The sequence below is a fragment of the Schistocerca nitens genome, chromosome 4 (genome assembly GCF_023898315.1).
Source record: "Schistocerca nitens isolate TAMUIC-IGC-003100 chromosome 4, iqSchNite1.1, whole genome shotgun sequence".
Lineage (NCBI taxonomy): Eukaryota > Metazoa > Arthropoda > Insecta > Orthoptera > Acrididae > Schistocerca > Schistocerca nitens.
The window spans coordinates 404,883,780-404,905,973 of NC_064617.1; the positions used below are offsets into that span (position 1 = coordinate 404,883,780).

Genomic DNA, 22,194 nt, shown 5'->3' on the forward strand with positions numbered 1-22,194 from the left:
ATGTGTAATGCTTATGCTCAAAAGACGGCTCCTCCGAGGATCTGATGGTCTGGCCAATACATGAATTGTCACAACTGCAAGGAATACGATAGGCACCTGCTTTACGCAAATAAAGATCTTCATTTTCGGAACCTAAAATGATCTTAATGTTAGATCCTGGCTGAAAACTACATTTCACATGATGTTTCCGCACAATACACCCAATCCTATTGCAAACGGTACCTATGTACGCCATAGAGGCAGTTGATACCTCGTTTTCACCCAGTTTACTGTTAGTCTACAGCGCAACTCTCGTCCAATCTGTCTTAGTCAAAAACCAATTTGGCAAAGGGTGACTTCTAAGTGGGCTAGCTAGCTCAGCTGACTAACTTTCAGGATCTGAGATGACGTGTGCCCTATGAAACAAGGTACGGAGTAACACTTTACGCTGAACCAGATGGTGACAACTGTCAGGTTGAAGATATAAATGAGAGTGAGTTGGATTCCTATTCAAGGCATTTCCCAACGCACCATCCACCTTCCTCATATCATACATCGTACGTACAGTACATTTCTTACATTAACCACGTTTTTTGTAATAATTAATAGACACTATGACACCGTTTACATATGTTGGTATTTAGTTGTGTAGTCGTAATATTTGTTAGGGTTATGCTACTACTGATGTACCTTAACGAGAAATGAGAGAACAAAACTGAAACGTAGAACAAAGCTAATCGTAGAGCAACATTATGTTAAATTGATTTCCATCTGAATTTCTATATCAGCAGTCTCTTGAACTTGAGCAGCATAAAATACCAGTAAAAATATTCCGTAGAAATATTGGAACACGTGAGACAATACTGAACTTACGACTTATCTTAGAAGAAAGATTAAGGAAAGGCAAACCCACGTTTCTAGGATATGTAGACTTAGAGAAAGCTTTTGACAATGTTGACTGGAATACTCTCTTTCAAATTCTAAAGGTGGAAGGGGTAAAATACAGGGAGCGAAAGGCTATTAACAATTTGTACGGAAACCAGATGGCAGTTATAAGAGTCGACGGGGCATGAAAGGGAAGCAGTGGTTGGGAAGGGAGTGAGACAGGATTGTATCTTCTCCCCGATTTTATTCAATCTGTATATTGAACAAGCAGTAAAGGAAAGAAAAGAAAAATTAGGAGTAGGTATTAAAGTTCATGAAGAAGAAATAAAAACTTTGAGGTTCGCCGATGACCTTGTCAGAGACAGCAAAAGAGTTGGAAGAGCAGCTGAACGGAATGGACAGTGTCTTGAAAGGAGGATATAAGATGAACATCAACAAAAGCAAAACGAGGATAATGGAATGTAGTCGAATTAAGCCAGGTGATGCTGAGGGAATTAGATTAGGAAATGAGACACTTAAAGTAGTAAAGGAGTTTTGCTATTTCGGGAGCAAAATAAATGATGATGGTCGAAGTAGAGAAGACATAACATGTAGACTGGCAATGGCAAGGAAAGCGTTTCTGAAGAAGAGAAATTTTTTAACATCGAGTATAGATTTAAGTGTCAGGAAGTCGTTTCTGAAAGTATTTGTATGGAGTGTAGCCATGTATGGAAGTGAAACGTGGACGATAAATAGTTTGGACAAGAGGAGAATAGAAGCTTTCGAAATGTGGTGCTACAGAAGAATGCTGAAGATTAGATGGGTAGATCAGATAACTAATGAGGAGGTATTGAATAGTATTGGGGAGAAGAGAAGTTTGTGGCACAACTTGACAAGAAGAAGGGACCGGTTGGTAGAACATGTTCTGAGGCATCAAGGGATCACAAATTTAGCACTGGAGGGCAGTGCGGAGGGTAAAAATCATAGAGGGAGACCAAGAGATGAATACACTAAGCTGATTCAGAAGGATGTAGGATGCAGTAAGTACTGGGAGATGAAGAAGCTTGCACAGGATAGGGTAGCATGGAGAGATGCATCAAACCAGTCTCAGGACTGAAGACCACAACAACAACAACAAGAAAAATTTGAGAAAAATACGAGTATGTATTGCTTTGTGATAAAAGGTATCGTATGGCCTTATTGGCTCGAAGACCTATATCCTATTGTTCGGCTGCATAGTCTAATTCTTTCTATTCGACGCCTCTTCGAAGACATACTCCTCGATGATGATGAAGTGATGAGGACAACACAACACCCAGTTCCCGAGCGGATAAAATCTCCGACTTGGCCAGGAATCGAACACTAGCTCCACGTACGGCATCTGCCGCACTAATCACTCTTTTATCTTCATTTTGTTCGTTATTGTTTTCGGCATTTGTTCTCGGCGGACGTCACGTGACATCCCTTCAAGCTCATCGCTGAATACTTCACTCCGTTCATTTATTACTGACAGTGAGGACAGCCAGCTGCCTGATCGAATTTTCTGAGCTACCTTGCCGTCTCAGTTAACTACTCAGGCGAACAATGAGAAAAGAAACTTATTGTCATTGACGTGGTCTGCTCCAGAACATTGCCGCAGTAATGTTGTACGGGCCGATAGCGAACTGACTCCAGGAAGTGCAGTTATTCACACAAATATCTAAATTACTCAGCTTCTAACAAACCAACGTTATGGGTGGTAGTTCTTAATAATCACAGGTTAAATTAGATGCCTCATATAAAATTCCTTCCTGTCCTTGTGGATAGATTTTCGTGAAGGAAGCCAAACCATGTCACCAACTTAAAAAATGTTTGGTAGAATTGTGCTTACAGAAGAGGCGGAACATTTCACATGCTTATATTCTTCCACGACCGTTCTATTTCTTATATTCCCTTTTTTTTTTCAATCATCAGTCTTCTGACTGGACTGATGCGCTACATGAAGAATTCCCCTACTGTGCTGACCTCTTCATCTCAGAGTAGCACCTGCATCCTACGTCCTAAATTACTTGTTGTACCTACACCATTGTCTGTATTACCGATAGATGTTGCCCACTGCAGCTCGCTCTAGTACCATGGGAGTTATTTATTGATGTCTTACATTAACTACCATACTGTCCCTTCTTCTTGTCGGTGTCCTCGATACGTTCCTTTCTTCGCCGATTCTGCGGAGAATCTCCTCGCTCCTCCAGCAGTCCAATTAACTTCCAACATCTTTCTCTAACATTACGTCTCAAACGCTTCGATTCTCTTCCATTCCAATTTTGACACAGTCCGTGATTCCCTACCTTGCGTACAATACTGGGCTCCAAACGTACCTTGCGCCAAAATTTCTTTCTGAAATTAAGGCCTACGTCTGGTACCGGTAGACTTCTTTTGGCCGGGGATGTCCTCTTTGCAATGTGTTCGTCTGCACTTTGCCCTCCATGTTTCGCCCCTCCACAACAGTAATGGAATATAAATCCTAGATACAAATACATCCACACATTCTGTTTTACAGTGTCGTAGAACAGAACACAGTATACACGTGACATCCATACTAACGGATCACTGCCTATTAGTGGCTACCTCCTAAGAAGAGATTAGAACAATATCTCTATAAATCATACATGGAGCTCTAAATAAGGATGGATGTTTTGGTCTAACAATCACAGCTTACATAATTACATTGGAGTAAATAACCCACCAAATGCATAATGAATGAATGATTGAAAGAGCTTCTGCGATTCTAGACAGACCTACTGCTCGCCTGACTACACTCGCACTACTTCCGTGCCTTGAGTCTAAGTGTCTCGTGTACGCCCGCATCTCGTGGTCGTGCGGTAGCGTTCTTGCTTCCCACGCCCGGGTTCCCGGGTTCGATTCCCGGCGGGGTCAGGGATTTTCTCTGCCTCGTGATGGCTGGGTGTTGTGTGATGTCCTTAGGTTAGTTAGGTTTAAGTAGTTCTAAGTTCTAGGGGACTGATGACCATAGCTGTTAAGTCCCATAGTGCTCAGAGCCATTTTTTTTGTCTCGTGTACAAAACCGATCAAATGTGTGTATAGCACAGTACTGTCTTGGTGTTTCTGTTGATGAAACACGCTGTCAGTTCGTAACTTCTTCCTCTCCAGAGGAACCACGGTTCCAATGAAGTTAAAAGTCACCATCAATTGTGGTCCTTGCTCTCAATCCGTGACACAATTAAGAATGGTTTGGAATATAACCCATGACGGTGTGACCATAAGGAGCTGTACGTTGCCAACTCTCTTCGTCTTGCCGGTCATGTTGGCTGCGAAACCTTTTTCACCTCTAGGATCGAACCGGCTACCTCAGTGGCGAGTGCATTGCGCAAGACGTTTGCGGCCATCTTGGACGCTGTGGCGGAACACGTTGTTTATTGTTAACTTCCATGGCTATCTTCCCTCATGTGATATGTGCTTGCGAATTATTGACCCAACTCTGTTAAAATACACTGGCGGAAAGAGTTAAGCCATGGCATTGATCGAATACTATCAGATACTACAGTAACCTGTGGTTCAAAATGGCTCTGAGCACTATGGGACTTAACATCTGTGGTCATCAGTCCCCTAGAACTTAGAACTACTTAAACCTAACTAACCTAAGGACATCACACACATCCATGCCCGAGGCAGGATTCGAACCTGCGACCGTAGCAGTCGCGCGGTTCCGGACTGAGCGCCTAGAACCGCTAGACCACCGCAGCCGGCAGTAACCTGTGGGATATGTTGATTAGAAAGGTCAAATTATTAAAATGAAGGACATAGGAGCTCCAAGGCGAAATACCACTCTGTCAGTTGACTACACTGCAGCTCCGGCTGAACGAGTACAGAAAGATTCAGCAAGAAGAATGGGTGCATTTCCTTCGGTAATAAATATTTTAGGAGAATATGGTATGATTGTTCGACTGGCTCTGAGGAATAAGAAAAATTGATATCCGGGAAGATGTTACAGGCAGTGTCACTACGAACCGTCGGCAGCAGATTACTATTGGAAGCAGGGCGCAGATCTCGAGCTGCCATGAGTTGTTTACCACTGACATTGTACCACAGTCGACAGGGACTCGCTTGGCGTCGAGCCATCTTGAAGAGAAGCACTGGCTGCCAGTCTGTGGTGTTCACAGATGAGTTTCGCTTCTGTTTGTGGCAATCAAACCGACTGCAATGTGTCTGTAGAAAACCTTGGAAAGATTCTCGTGGCCCATCCTTGTACATCTTCGACAATCATGATCTGGGGATCTGCTACATTTGACAACAGCACTGATCCGTTAATATTCAGCGACACTGAATTCCATCTCAAGAGGTGAGCGAGGTTTCTACGGCTGCCGCCGCCTCTCGCACCCCATATATACTCCTGGAAATTGAAATAAGAACACCGTGAATTCATTGTCCCAGGAAGGGGAAACTTTATGGACACATTCCTGGGGTCAGATACATCACATGATCACACTGACAGAACCACAGGCACATAGACACAGGCAACAGAGCATGCACAATGTCGGCACTAGTACAGTGTATATCCACCTTTCGCAGCAATGCAGGCTGCTATTCTCCCATGGAGACGATCGTAGAGATGCTGGATGTAGTCCTGTGGAACGGCTTGCCATGCCATTTCCACCTGGCGCCTCAGTTGGACCAGCGTTCGTGCTGGACGTGCAGACCGCGTGAGACGACGCTTCATCCAGTCCCAAACATGCTCAATGGGGGACAGATCCGGAGATCTTGCTGGCCAGGGTAGTTGACTTACACCTTCTAGAGCACGTTGGGTGGCACGGGATACATGCGGACGTGCATTGTCCTGTTGGAACAGCAAGTTCCCTTGCCGGTCTAGGAATGGTAGAACGATGGGTTCGATGACGGTTTGGATGTACCGTGCACTATCCAGTGTCCCCTCGACGATCACCAGTGGTGTACGGCCAGTGTAGGAGATCGCTCCCCACACCATGATGCCGGGTCTTGGCCCTGTGTGCCTCGGTCGTATGCAGTCCTGATTGTGGCGCTCACCTGCACGGCGCCAAACACGCATACGACCATCATTGGCACCAAGGCAGAAGCGACTCTCATCGCTGAAGACGACACGTCTCCATTCGTCCCTCCATTCACGCCCGTCGCGACACCACTGGAGGCGGGCTGCACGATGTTGGGGCGTGAGCGGAAGACGGCCTAACGGTGTGCGGGACCGTAGCCCAGCTTCATGGAGACGGTTGCGAATGGTCCCCGCCGATACCCCAGGAGCAACAGTGTCCCTAATTTGCTGGGAAGTGGCGGTGCGGTCCTCTACGGCACTGCGTAGGATCCTACGGTCTTGGCGTGCATCCGTGCGTCGCTGCGGTCCGGTCCCAGGTCGACGGGCACGTGCACCTTCCGCCGACCACTGGCGACAACATCGATGTACTGTGGAGACCTCACGCCCCACGGGTTGAGCAATTCGGCGGTACGTCCACCCGGCCTCCCGCATGCCCACGATACGCCCTCGCTCAAAGTCCGTCAACTGCACATACGGTTCACGTCCACGCTGTCGCGGCATGCTACCAGTGTTAAAGACTGCGATGGAGCTCCGTATGCCACGGCAAACTGGCTGACACTGACGGCGGCGGTGCACAAATGCTGCGCAGCTAGCGCCATTCGACGGCCAACACCGCGGTTCCTGGTGTGTCCGCTGTGCCGTGCGTGTGATCATTGCTTGTACAGCCCTCTCGCAGTGTCCGGAGCAAGTATGGTGGGTCTGACACACCGGTGTCAATGTGTTCTTTTTTCCATTTCCAGGAGTATATATATATATATATATATATATATATATATATATATATATATATATATATATATAGTTTTCTACGGCTGCCGCCGCCTCTCGCACTGCAATCTCCATCGTTTACGGTCATTCCTGTCTCCTTCATTAAGACCTCTCACCGCCATTGCTTCGTTGACGCCGTCTTCCCAGCATCTCACAGGACTACCGCGCTTTCTTCTTTGATGTGGAGTCCGTTGGAATACCCGTTTTGGCCATTTTGTGTCTGGCATACGCTGTAAGTGACCATACCAGAGTGAGCGCTTCCTTTCTATGTAGTCTAGGATTGTGCTTTTGGCATTCATAACCTCTCTGATCCTATCATTCCTAATATGGTCAAGTCTGGAGTATTCACAACTCCGTCTCCAGAAATCCATCTCGACAGACAGCAGGCGATCTTTCTGCCTCTGAGTTAGTTCCCACAACTCTGCACCATATGTTTTGACACTTTCAATAATTGAGTGGTAGATGGTATGTTTTGTTCTGCGCGTTATGTTTTTGTTCCAGAGAATACCATTTAGTTGTTTTATGGCTCGCTTGCCCTGGCCTATTTTATTGTTTACATCATTCATACTTCTGCCATTGGACGACAGTGTCACTCCCAAGTACTTAAAATTATGACACCCTTTAACAGTATCAGAACCGAGCTGTAAGTCTTTAACAGTATTTTCTCCCACTTTCAGATATTCTGTTTTAGATACGTTTATGACAAGACCCCATTTTTCATATTCTTCTTTTAATTTGCGGAGCACGTAATTTGCATCTAACTCATCTCCGGCTACTAACACTCGGTCGTCAGCAAAAAATATAATGAACAAGATCTCGTCGTCTATAGGGACACTCATTCCTCCGCATTTCATTTTCCATGATTTTAGTGCCTCCTCTAGGTAGATCTTAAAGAGTGCAGGGGCAAGTGTGCAACCCTGGCGTACTACCTTTGTCACCTCAAACTCCTGAGATGGTTGACTTCTCACTTTAACCATTGCCGTACAACCTTGGTAGAGGAGTCTGACAGTTTTCACATATCTCGGTGACACACCATTATCAATTAGACTTGTCCATAGCTTGTTCTGTCGAACTGTGTCATAAGCTTCCTGGAGGTCTACAAAGACAAGGTGGTTTGTAAGGCCCCTTGCTGTCCTTTTCTCCACTAGGTTTTTGAGGGTAAATACTCCATCAGTACAGGAGCGACCAGATCTGAATCCACTTTGTTCTTCAGATTCAGTTATTTCTTCTTCTATCCTCTTTTTTAGGATACGGCCATAGACTCTCGCCATGGATGGCATCACACTAATACCACGATAGTTTGCACAATTCCTCCTGTTGCCCTTCTTAAATATTGATGTAATTGTTGCCTTCTTCCACTCCTTTGGGGCTTCGTCACCTCTAAGGCATCTGTCAAAAATCACTGCCAATATCTCAAAGAGTTTTGACGAAGCTGCTTTAACCAGCTCTATATAAATTAATTCTGGACCTGGCGACTTTCTATTTTTCATAGCATTAATTGCATTTTGGACTTCTTTTGGGGTTATCGGTGGTATATTATCATTACTGATTTCAATGCCTGGTGAGTTCTCAGTGAATGCAGCTCTGTTCTCAGTTAGTAGTCCTTGGTAGTGCTGTACCCATTCCTGCATGCTAATGAGGTTTATAGAATGCTAAACCCCGTTACCATATCCTTCGTAACCAAGTACCAAATGGCAGATTCTGGGAGGACAACTTACGTTCACACCACAAATACCTTGGTGAAAGTAAAGATCCTCGACTGGCTCGCCCACTCCCCTGCTACGTCAAACTTGCTTAGGAGACATACACTTTAATGTCAGCCTCCAGGAATCAGTACTAATGAACCGACACAGCATACGCTATAAGCAAGCCAAGAAATTCCTCAAGGTGACATATGGAGCCTGTTCATTTCGACACCACAGCGAATTCGGTGGATATATTCATGCCTCTATGGATAGATGGACGTCAATTCTGAATGGAACGAAACTTTATTCAATTAATATTCGTTATGCGACGGAAACAGTCACAGAGTTTGATAAGTATCGGTCTAGTGCTTCATGGTGTAAAATGCTACATTTCTGTCAGTTATCTGAATTAGCAGTCCAGTAGTCACGTGCTGACAGAAGGCTCTAGCGTACGTACTTTCCGTGAGAATACTGTCTGTTATACGTTACTTGAAGTATAGGAATATGGTGACGGCGACGATGAGGGCGGCGAGCGAGACGGAGTAGCCGGTGAAGTAGAGCGTTGTGGCCACCTCGACGATGACCTCGTCGATCACCTCGACCACCGGCATCTTGGGCAGCATCGCCTCGCACGACGAGTAGTTGCTGTAGCTCGACCACGTGCCGTTCGCGTGGCACCACCGGCTCGCGTTTTCTGCAACAGTAGACAGGTGGATAGTGACATAAAACAGCACGTCTTGTTCATCTGCGACAAAAATTCTGTTGGAAAACAGGAGATGATAAACACGAAGAAACCCAAAAATAATCGTGCTAGTGTATCGTTCCAATTAAAGACAAATGTGCACATGCAAACATTTGCTGTCGCATTTCACCAACCAACTAGGTTTCAGGGACTTTTGAAGTCACCCTGAACATTTTCGGCGAATATGCCGTTGATGGACACAACATCAAAGACAAACATACGATTATGTTTTATGAAAAGAAAATCTTCCGGCGTGCATCTACTTGCAACGAGCCTGTCATCAAAGGCTGCTCAGAACAGAATATGCAATATCGGTTTCAACCGGAACAGCGGCTGTACCCTTAGTCTTGTTACAAACTTAAGCTGATGGTCCGCACTCCGCCTCCCTTGCGTGGTTCTGGAACTGCGCCGATGGTTTTCAGTCTGGCGTGTGAACGTGATTCCGTGCAATGGAGGGACGGTGTAGTTCTGTGCTCTGCGCAGCTGCACATCCTGCTCTTTGATCGAAAGTATAAAGATGAGCTCCCCACAATTAAAAGTCACTCTGTCTGATATATATCATGCAACCAAATGAAAACGAGACAGATACAAAAATAAAATAAACTGTCTATTGTTTCAAAAGTAATCGCAAAACCTATTACTCCATTTACTCTACTGTGAGACAGAATAGCCAATGCCTTCATGGAAAAATGTTTGCAGTTGCCTAAACAATCTTGACTGTACCTCTTCCCCCGAAGCAAATCTACGGCCAGGAATGTATTTCCTCAAGATTACAAACATATGGTAATGGCAGTGGGAGAGGTCACCTGAATTAACGCACAGTGGTACGAGAAAACTTGGCAAAAACTGAAGCGCGCCATCAAGTCCAGACGCCCAGGAATACTGACGGACGGCACCATTCTGTTGCTAGATAATTCCTGTCCATATGTTGCCAAGATTGTTTCGACCACGCTGAGGACGTTTCGCTGGGAAGCCGTTACGGATCACCCATACAGTCCAGATCTCTTCCCAAGCGATTTCCATGTTTTTAGAGCCCTGAAGAAAGGCATTCCTGGCTGTCGATTTGCTTCGAAGAGGTGCACGGCTGTGTACCACATGGTTCTGTACGCAGCCCCAAACTTTTTTCCGTGAAGGGGCTGCCCGTCTTGTCTCACAGTGGGACAAATGTATTAATAGTTATGTCGATTACTTTTTAAATAAAAAAGCAATTTAATCACTTTTTCCATCTGTCTCATTTTAATTTTACTGCCCACACAAAAAGAGGAATTCCACATGCGAAGGAAGATTTTGGATGAATCCTACCTTGGAACATAGATGTACGAAAGGAAAGTTGGTCACACTGTATTGGGTCGGCCGGAGTGGCTGAGCGGTTCTAGGCGCTACAGTCTGGAACCGCGCGACTGCTACGGTTGCAGGTTCGAATCCTGCCTCGGGCATGGATGTGTGTGATGTCCTTAGGTTAGTTAAGTTTAAGTAGTTCTAAGTTCTATGGGACTGATGACCTCAGAAGTTAAATCCCGGAGTGCCCAGAGCCATTTGAACCACACTGTATTGCAAACTGCGTAACGACGAAGACAAATTTTATAATTAGTAACCTATATCTATTCGTCCTTTACGGATTGATACTTAAAGATCTCCAACGGATGCCTGCTACTCCGATAGAACGATTAGCAGTAACCATATGGTAAGAGTATGAATAAGTTTATCAAAGACAATTAACGTAAATAACATGTTAATCATTAAATTTTTTCTTAATTTCGTTCGTTTGGTATTACACAATTTTACTTTTTTGTGTTTTACATCTTAATTGCCATAATTACTGTACTGTCACCCAAGATGACGTCAGTGTTGTTGGCACTGTTCTTCTCTTAGCTTCACTGATTAAAAGGTTATTACAAGGTTATACTGATATTGTAGAAAATTTTCAAAATACTCTGCTAAACAGTCTTATTGCCTCTCTAGTGAAATACTGTGCTGAAATGAACTTTTCTTTAAACTTCCTGACAGATTAAAACTATGTGCCGGCCCGAGACTCGAACTCGGGACCTTTGCCTTTCCGGGGAAAGTGCTCTACGACTGAGTTACACCAGCACGCCTCACGACCTTTCCTCACAGCTTCAATTCTGCCAGTACCTCGTCACCTACCGTCCAAACCTCACAGAAGCTCTTCTGCGAACCTTGCAGAACTAGCACTCCTAGAAGAAAGGATAATGCGGAGACATGGCTTAGCCACAGCCTAGAGGCTGTTTCCAGGATGAGATTTTCACTCTGCAGCGGAGAGTGAGCTGGTATGTAACTTCCTGACAGATTAAAAACTGTGTGCCAGACCGAGACACGAACTCGGGGCCTTTGCCTTTCGTGGGCAAGTGCTCTACCAACTGAGCTACCCAAGCACGACTCACGACCCGTCCTCACAGCTTCAGTTCTGCCAGTACCTCGTCACCTACCTTCCAAACCTCTCAGAAGCTCTTCTGCGAACCTTGCAGAACTGGCACTCCTGGAAGAAAGGATATTGCGGAGACATGGTTTAGCCGCAGCCTAGGGGATGTTTCCAGAATGAGATTTTCACTCTGCAGGGGAGTGTGCGCTGATATGAAACTTCCTGACATTAAAACTATGTGCCGGACCGAGACTCGAACTCGGGACCTTTGCAAATCACGGGCATGTGCTCTACCACCTGCAGAGTGAAAATCTCATTCTGGAAACATCCCCTAGGCTGTGGCTAAGCCACGTCTCCGCAATATCCTTTCTTCCAGGAGTGCTAGTTCTGCAAGGTTTCGCAGAAGAGCTTCTGTGAGGTTTGGAAGGTAGGAGATGAGCTACTGGCAGAATTGAAGCTGTGAGGAAAGGTCGTGAGGCGTGCTGGTGTAGCTCAGTCGTAGAGCACTTTCCCGGGAAAGGCAAAGGTCCCGAGTTCGAGTCTCGGTTCGGCACACAATTTTAATCTGTCAGCGCACACTCCGCTGCAGAGTGAAAATCTCATTCTGAATTTTTCTTGCTTCTTACGCGCGATAACCGTAGGACTGTGCACGCATCAACTTGTTTCTGTATTCAGCTGACGCGGATGGTTATCGGCGCCGGGGATCCTCGCGGACGGCTCCACCGCTTGCGGAACGCCCGTGCTACTGTGAAATGCTATAAAAGAACGCGTGGCTACTAGCCGCGCGCATTATACGGGGCACAGACCGTTCGCTTCAGTGTGTAACGGGCCTCAGTGGTGCGTGCTAACGTGCGCTCGATGCTGAAAGGCAAAAAAGAAATAAGCCGCGTTATCTACCAATAATAGGATCAGGATTGGTGCTAACGTTCCTCCATCGCAGATATCTTAGACCACAGCTATTTACATGATGATGATAGAGGCTTTTATGGGTGATGGAGAAGCGTGAGTGTATAAATTTGAGGTAAGGTACCCTGGTCCGGAAACGCCCGAGCCGAAAATTAGAAGCGAAAATCGTTCTGGTACCTCCGCAGTGAAATGTACATATCGGTACTGTTGTTGCTAAGATTGTAGGGTAGATAACTTTCAGAGTTGGTAGTGTTGGCCAAAACAGGGAAAAATATCTAGTTAATATGAACTATAAAATGTATACCTTAAGAACTATGAGCAACTGTCTGTCTTCGCTACTGTGAAATATATCTTCTACTGAACAAACGGCTATAGGTTTTAAGGAAAGTATGTATTTTAGTACTAATATTTAGTGGAGTTTTTTTCTTGTTTTGGTCCACACTCCCTCCTCCAAAGATGTGGAAACTAAACAGCTTGCAGTAGAAGGCGTGTGCTTTACAGTATCGTAGATTAACAAACGCTCATAGGCCTTAAAATATGCCTTTTATGGCCCACGTTTACTAGACTTTTTTCTTATTTTGATCCGTGATATTACCTCTGAAAGTTTCCCAGCCTACAGTCTTGGTAACCACACTAACGATACATTTATTCCCCTGTCAGAGATATCAGACCAGTTTTCGCACACAACTTTCGACTCGATTGTTTCCGGACCAGCGTTCTTTACCTGCATTTGATACAGTTCCCCATCTCCACCATCCCCCAAAAATTTTAACCTCATCGTGTAATCTTTCCTTATACTGTGTAGACCAATAACTCTGCCTTGTTAACTTTTGAAGTCACATGACAGACAGCAAAAAGCTGAGATTCTGTCATTACATTCTATGCAAATTTGAGTCGTCAGTTACAGTTTCTCTCATTTATACCTGAAATCAAGAATTCACTTTAACCATTAAATGACCTGTCTGAGTATTACAAATGCGGTAGTGGAGGTAACGTAATTTTTTCCGAAATGCTCAATATTAATGCTACGTTTATCGGTTCTTTCATTCGACTGGTTGAAAAGGTGACAAAAAAGTTTGAAACACTGTACCGGGAGTTTTTCCTACTTACGAATGACAGAATTACATTTTTGGTGAATTTCTGTTTTTGTTGCATTGAGAGTTACGTAATACGTCGCTTCCACAAGAGTAGAAGAAGAAATGTCAGTTTGGCAAAAAGCATTTAGTTTCCTGACGATTCCTCAACAATAGGCGTGAAATACTTTATTATGCCAGAGCAATATCAAGAAGCATAATATATTAGAAAACAGTTAAGAGATTTAGATCTGAAGACTAACATACGAGGTTTATTCGGAAAGTAAGGAACGATCTGGCGCGAATTGGAAACCACAGTGAAAATCCGATGAAGTTTTGCACAGGTGTGTTGGGCAGTGTCTCTAGTATGCCTGTCGATCGCGTTACGTCGTTCTTTTTAGTTCTGAGCAGTCAGGGAGCACATACAGATACCTGGCACAGTAGTGCCTACCACCAAGTACAAGGCCAACGAGAGATATTTCGCTTGAAGCTCTGCATCCAACATTACATAACTGTCGTGCGCTTTCTTCTTCAAGACAATTCTCAGCCGCATTCTGCAGGGCCAATGAAGATGCTCCTGAATCGTTTTCAATTGGAAACTTTCGATTAGCCCCAATACAGCCCGCAATTTTCTCCCTCTGAGTTTCATTTCTGCTCACATGAACCGCTGGCTATGAAGACAACATTTTAGCACAGACAACGAGCTGTACGCCAGCGTAGAGAACTGGCGGAAAGCACCGGCGGCTGCCTTCTATAACGAGGGTATTGGAAAGTTGGTGCAAAGCTACGACAAACGTCTAAGTCGGATCGGCGACTATGGAGATAAGTAACAGGAAGTTTTAGCTAACTGTTGCAAATAAAACAGTTTTTATTTTCACCGTGGTTTCCATTTCGCTTCCTATCGTTCCTTACTTTCTGAATAGCCCTCGTATATTCTAACTTTCACTAGCTGCCACACAATCCATACATATTATAAAAGTCTCCTCCTGAACTACTGGACACATTTCAACCAAACGTGGTACAGCCTGGGAAAAATCATTGTGTGTGTGAGAACCACCTACCGATCAGAAGGGTGGCAGTGAAAAAGAAGTGTAGCCTACGATGCACGAATATCCAATACTTGAGGATGAAAACACTTACACCCAAACCTCGAGACGTCAGACACTCAGATCGGTACCAAACGTTGTATGTTCACAGAGGATCAACCAAAACTCCGATTTAGTTCCTATGATGTGTGTCATCCTACAGAGCGGGCGTATACATTAATTGAAAGTAAAACCTGGTTTACGGAGCAGACGAAAAGCATAAAAGTAAGTAAGTAATACGTGCAGCTTCCGTTGGCAAGTTGGTATAGGCCTGGGTTCAAACCCTAAAGGCGACATTTTTTTTTACTCTGTTGTGTGTGATAGTGTTACATGAAACAAGATATTTATGATGTATAAAGGGGCTTTTTGGAGTCTACAGAATTTTTTCTTGGCAGTCTACTTTCGCTTCGTTTCTTTGAAAGCAGTAAACCTGTAGACTATAATTGTAGATTCATAGAACATGTAATTCGAACGGAAAAATAATGGCTCAAATGGCTCTGAGCACTATGGGACTCAACATCTTAGGTCATAAGTCCCCTAGAACTTAGAACTACTTAAACCTAACTAACCTAAGGACATCACACACACCCATGCCCGAACCTGCGACCTGCGACCGTAGCAGTCCCGGAAAAATAATGAAACACTTGCATCACAAGTGCGGAAGTAATAGTAATAAACATAATAATAATAATAATAACAAAAGTAATCGTAGTACTAATAAACAAATTAATAATATCTATAGTAAATACATAAAGTTCAACTAACGAAGCGAAGGCAAGGTGCCAAAAGAACATTGCTACAAACTCCGAAGCGTCTGTTTACATACCACGAAGATGTTCAACTATATAACAGTTTCCAAGTAAACAGTTAAAAGGAATTCCTTAACAGTGGGATTTTAACACAGTACCATTCGTTGGACGACCTAACGCTTTACCAACTCAACCACGCGACATCAGCAAACCAATTATTCCCAGATATGGTTTCCTATGCTCCGTAGTTAAGGTGATACTTTTAATTACAGGGTGTTTCAAAAATGACCGGTATATTTGAAACGGCAATAAAAACTAAACGAGCAGCGATAGAAATACACCGTTTGTTGCAATATGCTTGGGACAATAGTACATTTTCAGGCAGACAAACTTTCGAAATTACAGTAGTTACAATTTTCAACAACAGATGGCGCTGCGGTCTGAGAAACTCTATAGTACGATATTTTCCACATATCCACCATGCGTAGCAATAATATGGCGTAGTCTCTGAATGAAATTACCCGAAACCTTTGACAACGTGTCTGGCGGAATGGCTTCACATGCAGATGAGATGTACTGCTTCAGCTGTTCAATTGTTTCTGGATTCTGGCGGTACACTTGGTCTTTCAAGTGTCCCCACAGAAAGAAGTCACAGGGGTTCATGTCTGGCGAATAGGGAGGCCAATCCACGCCGCCTCCTGTATGTTTCGGATAGCCCAAAGCAATCACACGATCATCGAAATATTCATTCAGGAAATTAAAGACGTCGGCCGTGCGATGTGGCCGGGCACCATCTTGCATAAACCACGAGGTGTTCGCAGTGTCGTCTAAGGCAGTTTGTACCGCCACAAATTCACGAAGAATGTCCAGATAGCGTGATGCAGTAATCGTTTCGGATCTGAAAAATGGGCCAATGATTCCTTTGGAAGAAATGGCGGCCCAGACCAGTACTTTTTGAGGATGCAGGGACGATGGGACTGCAACATGGGGCTTTTCGGTTCCCCATATGCGCCAGTTCTGTTTATTGACGAAGCCGTCCAGGTAAAAATAAGCTTCGTCAGTAAACCAAATGCTGCCCACATGCATATCGACGTCTTCAATCCTGTGCACCATATCGTTAGCGAATGTCTCTCGTGCAGCAATGGTAGCGGCGCTGAGGGGTTGCCGCGTTTGAATTTTGTATGGATAGAGGTGTAAACTCTGGCGCATGAGACGATACGTGGACGTTGGCGTCATTTGGACCGCAGCTGCAACACGGCGAACGGAAACCCGAGGCCGCTGTTGGATCACCTGCTGCACTAGCTGCGCGTTGCCCTCTGTGGTTGCCGTACGCGGTCGCCCTACCTTTCCAGCACGTTCATCCGTCACGTTCCCAGTCCGTTGAAATTTTTCAAACAGATCCTTTATTGTATCGCTTTTCGGCCCTTTGGTTACATTAAACCTCCGTTGAAAACTTCGTCTTGTTGCAACAACACTGTGTTCTAGGCGGTGGAATTCCAACACCAGAAAAATCCTCTGTTCTAAGGAATAAACAACCATGTTGTCTACAGCACACTTGCACGTTGTGAACAGCACACGCTTACAGCAGAAAGACGACGTACAGAATGGCGCACCCACAGACTGCGTTGTCTTCTATATCTTTCACATCACTTGCAGCGCCATCTGTTGTTGAAAATTGTAACTACTGTAATTTCGAAAGTTTGTCCGCCCGAAAATGTACTGTTGTCCCAAGCATATTGCAACAAACGGTGTACTTCTATCGCTGCTCGTTTAGTTTTTATTGCCGTTTCAAATATACCGGTCATTTTTGAAACACCCTGTACGTTTTATGCATGTTCTACTGGGCGACAGCACACAGCACGAACTAAATCGGAGTTTTGGTTGACACTCTGTGGACACACAACGTTTGCTACCCATCCGAGTGTCTCACATCTGGAGGTTTAGGTGTTACTGACTCGCAACAAACTTTACACGTAATTTCAAACCGTTACGCAACTTTTCTCACTGACAGTCCCCACAAAATGATGAAAGGGGTAAAGCTTATTTCACATCATTTTAAAACTACCGCATGATGCATTACGTATAAATTTATTACTTCTTTGCTACTAACTCCATTTGCAACACTTTTCGCATATAGTTTACACATATAGTCCGCCTGCGTAGCTGAATGGCCATGTGGAGTATCGGCTTGATTCCCGGTACTGCTACGAGTGAGATGAAGTGAGGAGCTACTCAACCGATTAGTAGCGGTAGCAAGGTCAAGGAACCTGACAACCGCTACGAGAGTGGTGTGCTCGCTATACACCCCTCTATTCTGCATCTAATGACGCCATGACAGAGGATGACTCGGCGGTCGGTCAGGTCCAGCTGGCTTGTTTACGGCTATAAGACGGAATTTCTCCTGCGCAGGCACGCTATTGAATATACTTACAAAATTATATCATTGTACAACTCATAATGCAGGATATATGATATTACACACATTGAGCTGCGTGAAAACGGAAGTGCAGGGTGTAATACGCTAGAAATACATGTAAAATGTGTGTGAAGTATATTAAATATATGTGACACGTGAGTGTGCGGGCAAAGGTAAGGGTAAAAAAACTCCTCCTGAAACCTTGGATCAATTTCAGCCATACCTGGTACACTTATTACTTACTATCTGGAAACAAATACTGCGGGGATGAGAACCAGCAGCCGCCTCCTGATGGGGTGGGGATGATGTGGAAAAAGAAGGGAGAAGGAAGATATGGACAGAAAAATAGGGCTAATGAAGACGTGGAGACAGGTACGAGGGAGGAGGAGGGGGAAGGGGGGAGGCGCAGAGGTAGGGAAGTGTAGGAGATGGATAGGGAGAGGGGCGGTGGTGGAGTTGAACTGAGGAACGAAAGATGAGGAGAAGAGGGAGTTGCTGATGGACGTAAGAGAGGGGTGGAGGCTGTGGATAGAGACAGTGGGGAGAAGAAGATGAATACAGAGGAAGGCGGAGGATATGGACTAATGAAACTGGAATACATACATACTTGGGCAAGGCTGGGTACTCAGTTAAAATAGTTTATTGTAAAAGTTGATTAATTGTTTTCTGTCTCAAGACAAACATACGTTCTTACTTCTCGCAATAAAGAAATACGCCAACGAAATTACTACAATGTAATTTCTGACAAAAAGTCTATATTTGTACTTTTCATCAAAGGTCCTCATGGAATCTTCCAAAGATTCCCATCTAAATTTTCCGAGCACTTCTGTTAAGTTATGCCGACCTGTTACGCCTCTTTCAGAAAATCCCTGAACTCGATCGATCCTGTGTCATGCCTACGCGACAAGGACTCCAAAAACTGGAACAGCAGACTATATTAGGCCACAGTAACTGCCTCTTCGCAATCTCCCTTACATGTTCACAAATGTTTCACGGAAACCGCCCAAGAAATCTGTTTTTCATTCACCTTAACGGATGACTTTACGTGCTCGTCGCATTTCATATTGCTCCTTATAATTTCTGTAAATACTTAATACGGTGTGACGTGCTCAAAACGTTCACCACTAGTCCTGTAATCACATACTATCGGTTCTTTCTCATTGTTAGAAGCACTGACTAGCATTTACCCACATTTAAACAAAGATAGCATTGATTATAGCTAGTGGAGATGTTGTCCAAGTCTCTCTGCATTTCATTATGGTCCTACAACGACAATGCTTTCCTACAGACTGCCGAATCGTCAGCAAACAGTCCTGCAGTGTTGCTGATACCATACGATAAATTATTTACATATACTGAGCACATTAGTGGACCTATTTCTCTTCGGTGGATACAAGCCGCCGAATCGTCAGAAAACAGTGCCACATTGTCGCTGATACCATACGATAAATTATTTATGTATACTGAGCACATTGGTGGTCCTGCTTCGCTTCGTTGGATACATCCGATATTACCTTGGATTCTGTAGGTCATTCACCGTCCAGAACGGCGAATTGAACTCTGTTATTTAAATGTACGTCGAACCAATCGTACGTCTGGGAGTATATTTCGTATGATTACATTTTTAATACAAGTCGATGATGACGCACAGTATTCAAAGTTTCTCTGCAATTTAGGAATGCGGAATCTACTTGTCCACACGCATTTTCGGATTGCAAGATGTCTCGTAATAGTACAACAATCAATGTTTCACAAAAGTCTTTTTCTTCTGAAACGGTATTGATTCTTTCCGAGAAGTTCCTTTTCCTCAAGGAACGTTATAACGTTTGAGATCAGAATGTTCTCTGCGATCCTGCAAAGACGTATTCAACCGTTATTGTTATGTCGTCCTGTGGATACCATCCTTTACCCTCTTTCTAAACAGGACCACATGAAGTCCTGGAATTTCAAATATAGCGTAGTTGCTGTTAGAAACAGACCGAGGGCCGTTAGTATTTTCATCACAAAGTAGCAACAAATACAGTGCTATGGCTGCAAAGATGTGCTTTATTTATAGGTTTCTTCCATTCTGAAATCATGCACTAACCATACCCCTGCCTCGCCAATGCAGTTGACGCTGCAGGAACTGATACAGGGCTTGAATGATTTTGTTTGCTTAAAATTAGATACCAAGCTGCCGGACACTGCAAATATTTTTCCCACAAATGCACATACGATCGCACAATACACCAGCAAAGGTTACAGTGTAGTCAAAGTGGCTCTATACTTCCTTCATACAAGGCCAAACCGAACACCAAAGAATTACTTGCTGCGAGTATTCTTTGGACAACAGCACCAACTCACCCTGGTGCTGGTCTTGGTACTGACTCGTAACACATAGGACCATGGGATGATCTTTCCCCAGATCACGTAGCATTTACTAAATATAAGCCACTAGAGAATGACGTGAATGAAACACCTAGCACGTCAATATTTTTACTGACAAAATTAGGGACGACGAGGAAAGGCCTGTTCAGTCGGTGGTAAGTTTACAGAGCTTCGCCGGGTATGTTGGCAAATTTCACATCATGGCCGAGTCAGTCATGTAGCTTTTGCGTGGCCAATAATTATTAATAATTCCAGGTGATTGGTGATTGTACATATAACGCTCCCCCTCCCCCCCCCCAAAAAAAAATCCCTATTTCCGTACATGACCGGGTTGCAGGGCAGGGTACCGTCGCTGAAACTACGATCCGAGCCCCAAACACACTTTGAGAATGTAGCGGCTACGATTTAAAATTTTGATACGTAGTAGACACTTATTCCCGACAGAGTGGTTCAGGAACTCCATAAAAATGATTTGAGACTTGTGACAACTGCTCTGTTCTAACCAGTGGAGAAAGGTTGCAGAGCGGATGGTGCAATGTGTTAATCATCAAAGCTAAATGGCTGCAGTATTCCCAAACTCCCGCAGAGAAATATTCCATTGAAGACATTCATGAACCGTGTCCAAACTGCTACAGCCTTAGTCTTCAGAGCACACATTCAGGACATCACCAGGCTGGACACAAAACAAAGCTTAATACAATACACGGTCGTAGAACCAAAAGAATGCAGGAAGTTATACTTAGTAAATCAACCAACGTAGACCGGGGACTTAATCCTGACTAGGAAGAATCCACGAATGGGGTTGTCCAAGGCTCAGTCTTAGGTTAACCGTTGTTCCTCATATATGTTAAAGATCTTCCGTCTAACAGACAAAAAGTGAGCCCTTTTTTTTTTGCAGATGACACTGGTATTTTAATCAATCCAATCATATATACAGAAGCAGAAGAAATGGTTCACAATGTTCTTAAACGTGTAGTTGGCTGGTTTTCTGCAAACGGTGTCAACCTCAAATTTAAGAATACACATCAGAATCAGTTCTGCACATCTATTGGAACTACACCAATGATAACTGTACTACACGGTGAGGAAATTGTAACCAAGGTGACACCTTCAAAATTCTTAGGTGTCCACACTGATGAAAATTTAAACTGGTGAAAGTACATTTTGGAACTCTTAAAACAATTTAGCTCAGCCACATTTGTACTTACAATCAGAGTAAGTCTTGGGAAGAGACAAATTAAGTCAACATATTTTAGATATTTTCATCTAATAATGTCATATGGAATAATGCTCTGGGTGACTCATCTGTAGGAAATATAGAATTCCATGCTCAAATGTCTTCTGTAAAAGTTAAAAGTTATGTTCACGCACGATCATCTTGTAGAACGTAGGCATCTGTTTAACGAGTTGGGCATTTCAATATTGCTTCACAGTGTATTTATTCCTTCACGAAGTTTGCTGTCAGTAACCCACAACAGTTCAAAAGGAACAATGATGCACATAATTACAGAATTATAAGGAAAAATAAGAGCCATTACTCAATATTAAGGTTATCTTTAGCACAAAAAAGTATGTACAAAGCTGCAACTAAAGTTTTTGATAACGTATCCAGTCATACAAAATGTCTAACATCAGAGTAAAAGCTGAAAACAAATTGAAAAAGTTTTCTCCGTAACAAGTCCTCCTATTCCGGAGAACAATTTTTATTGCTGTAGTACGCAAAAGGTTGTGGTTATAAATTACTAACATCTGTATATTAAAAAAAATTATTGTATGTCAGCAAGCTGGCATATTTAAAAATTAAGTTGCTATGTGAATGCAAAATCACTCGTTTCTCATCATTATGATTTATCGTGCAAAATGATCCATATAACATGTAACTAACTATAACTAGCTAACTAAGAATTGTGAACGTCGGCGCCGCTAGAACCAGTAAAGATTGCAGTGGTCCTCCCAGCAACCACACCTACAAGGAGTGGAGTCCTAGAATCAGCAGCAACATAATTAATGACAAGCATCACTGGGGCAGCAGACCTCTGCGCTTTCAGGAAGCAGACGACGAAGCCTCACGTCACCTGCATACGTAGCACACAATGTGGGTGTCCACAACAGAGACGG

At 43.8% G+C, this 22,194-nt stretch overlaps 1 protein-coding gene across 1 annotated transcript in view; it reads right to left on the reverse strand.

Moving 5' to 3' along the window:
- Window positions 1-22,194, reverse strand: part of LOC126252344 (diuretic hormone receptor-like) — a 589,551-nt gene that overhangs the window by 110,822 nt on the left and 456,535 nt on the right. Inside the window, exon 3 of the mRNA XM_049953233.1 lies at window positions 8,848-9,052. Coding sequence (XP_049809190.1) covers window positions 8,848-9,052 — 205 coding nt within the window. The remainder of the gene's footprint in view (window positions 1-8,847; window positions 9,053-22,194) is intronic.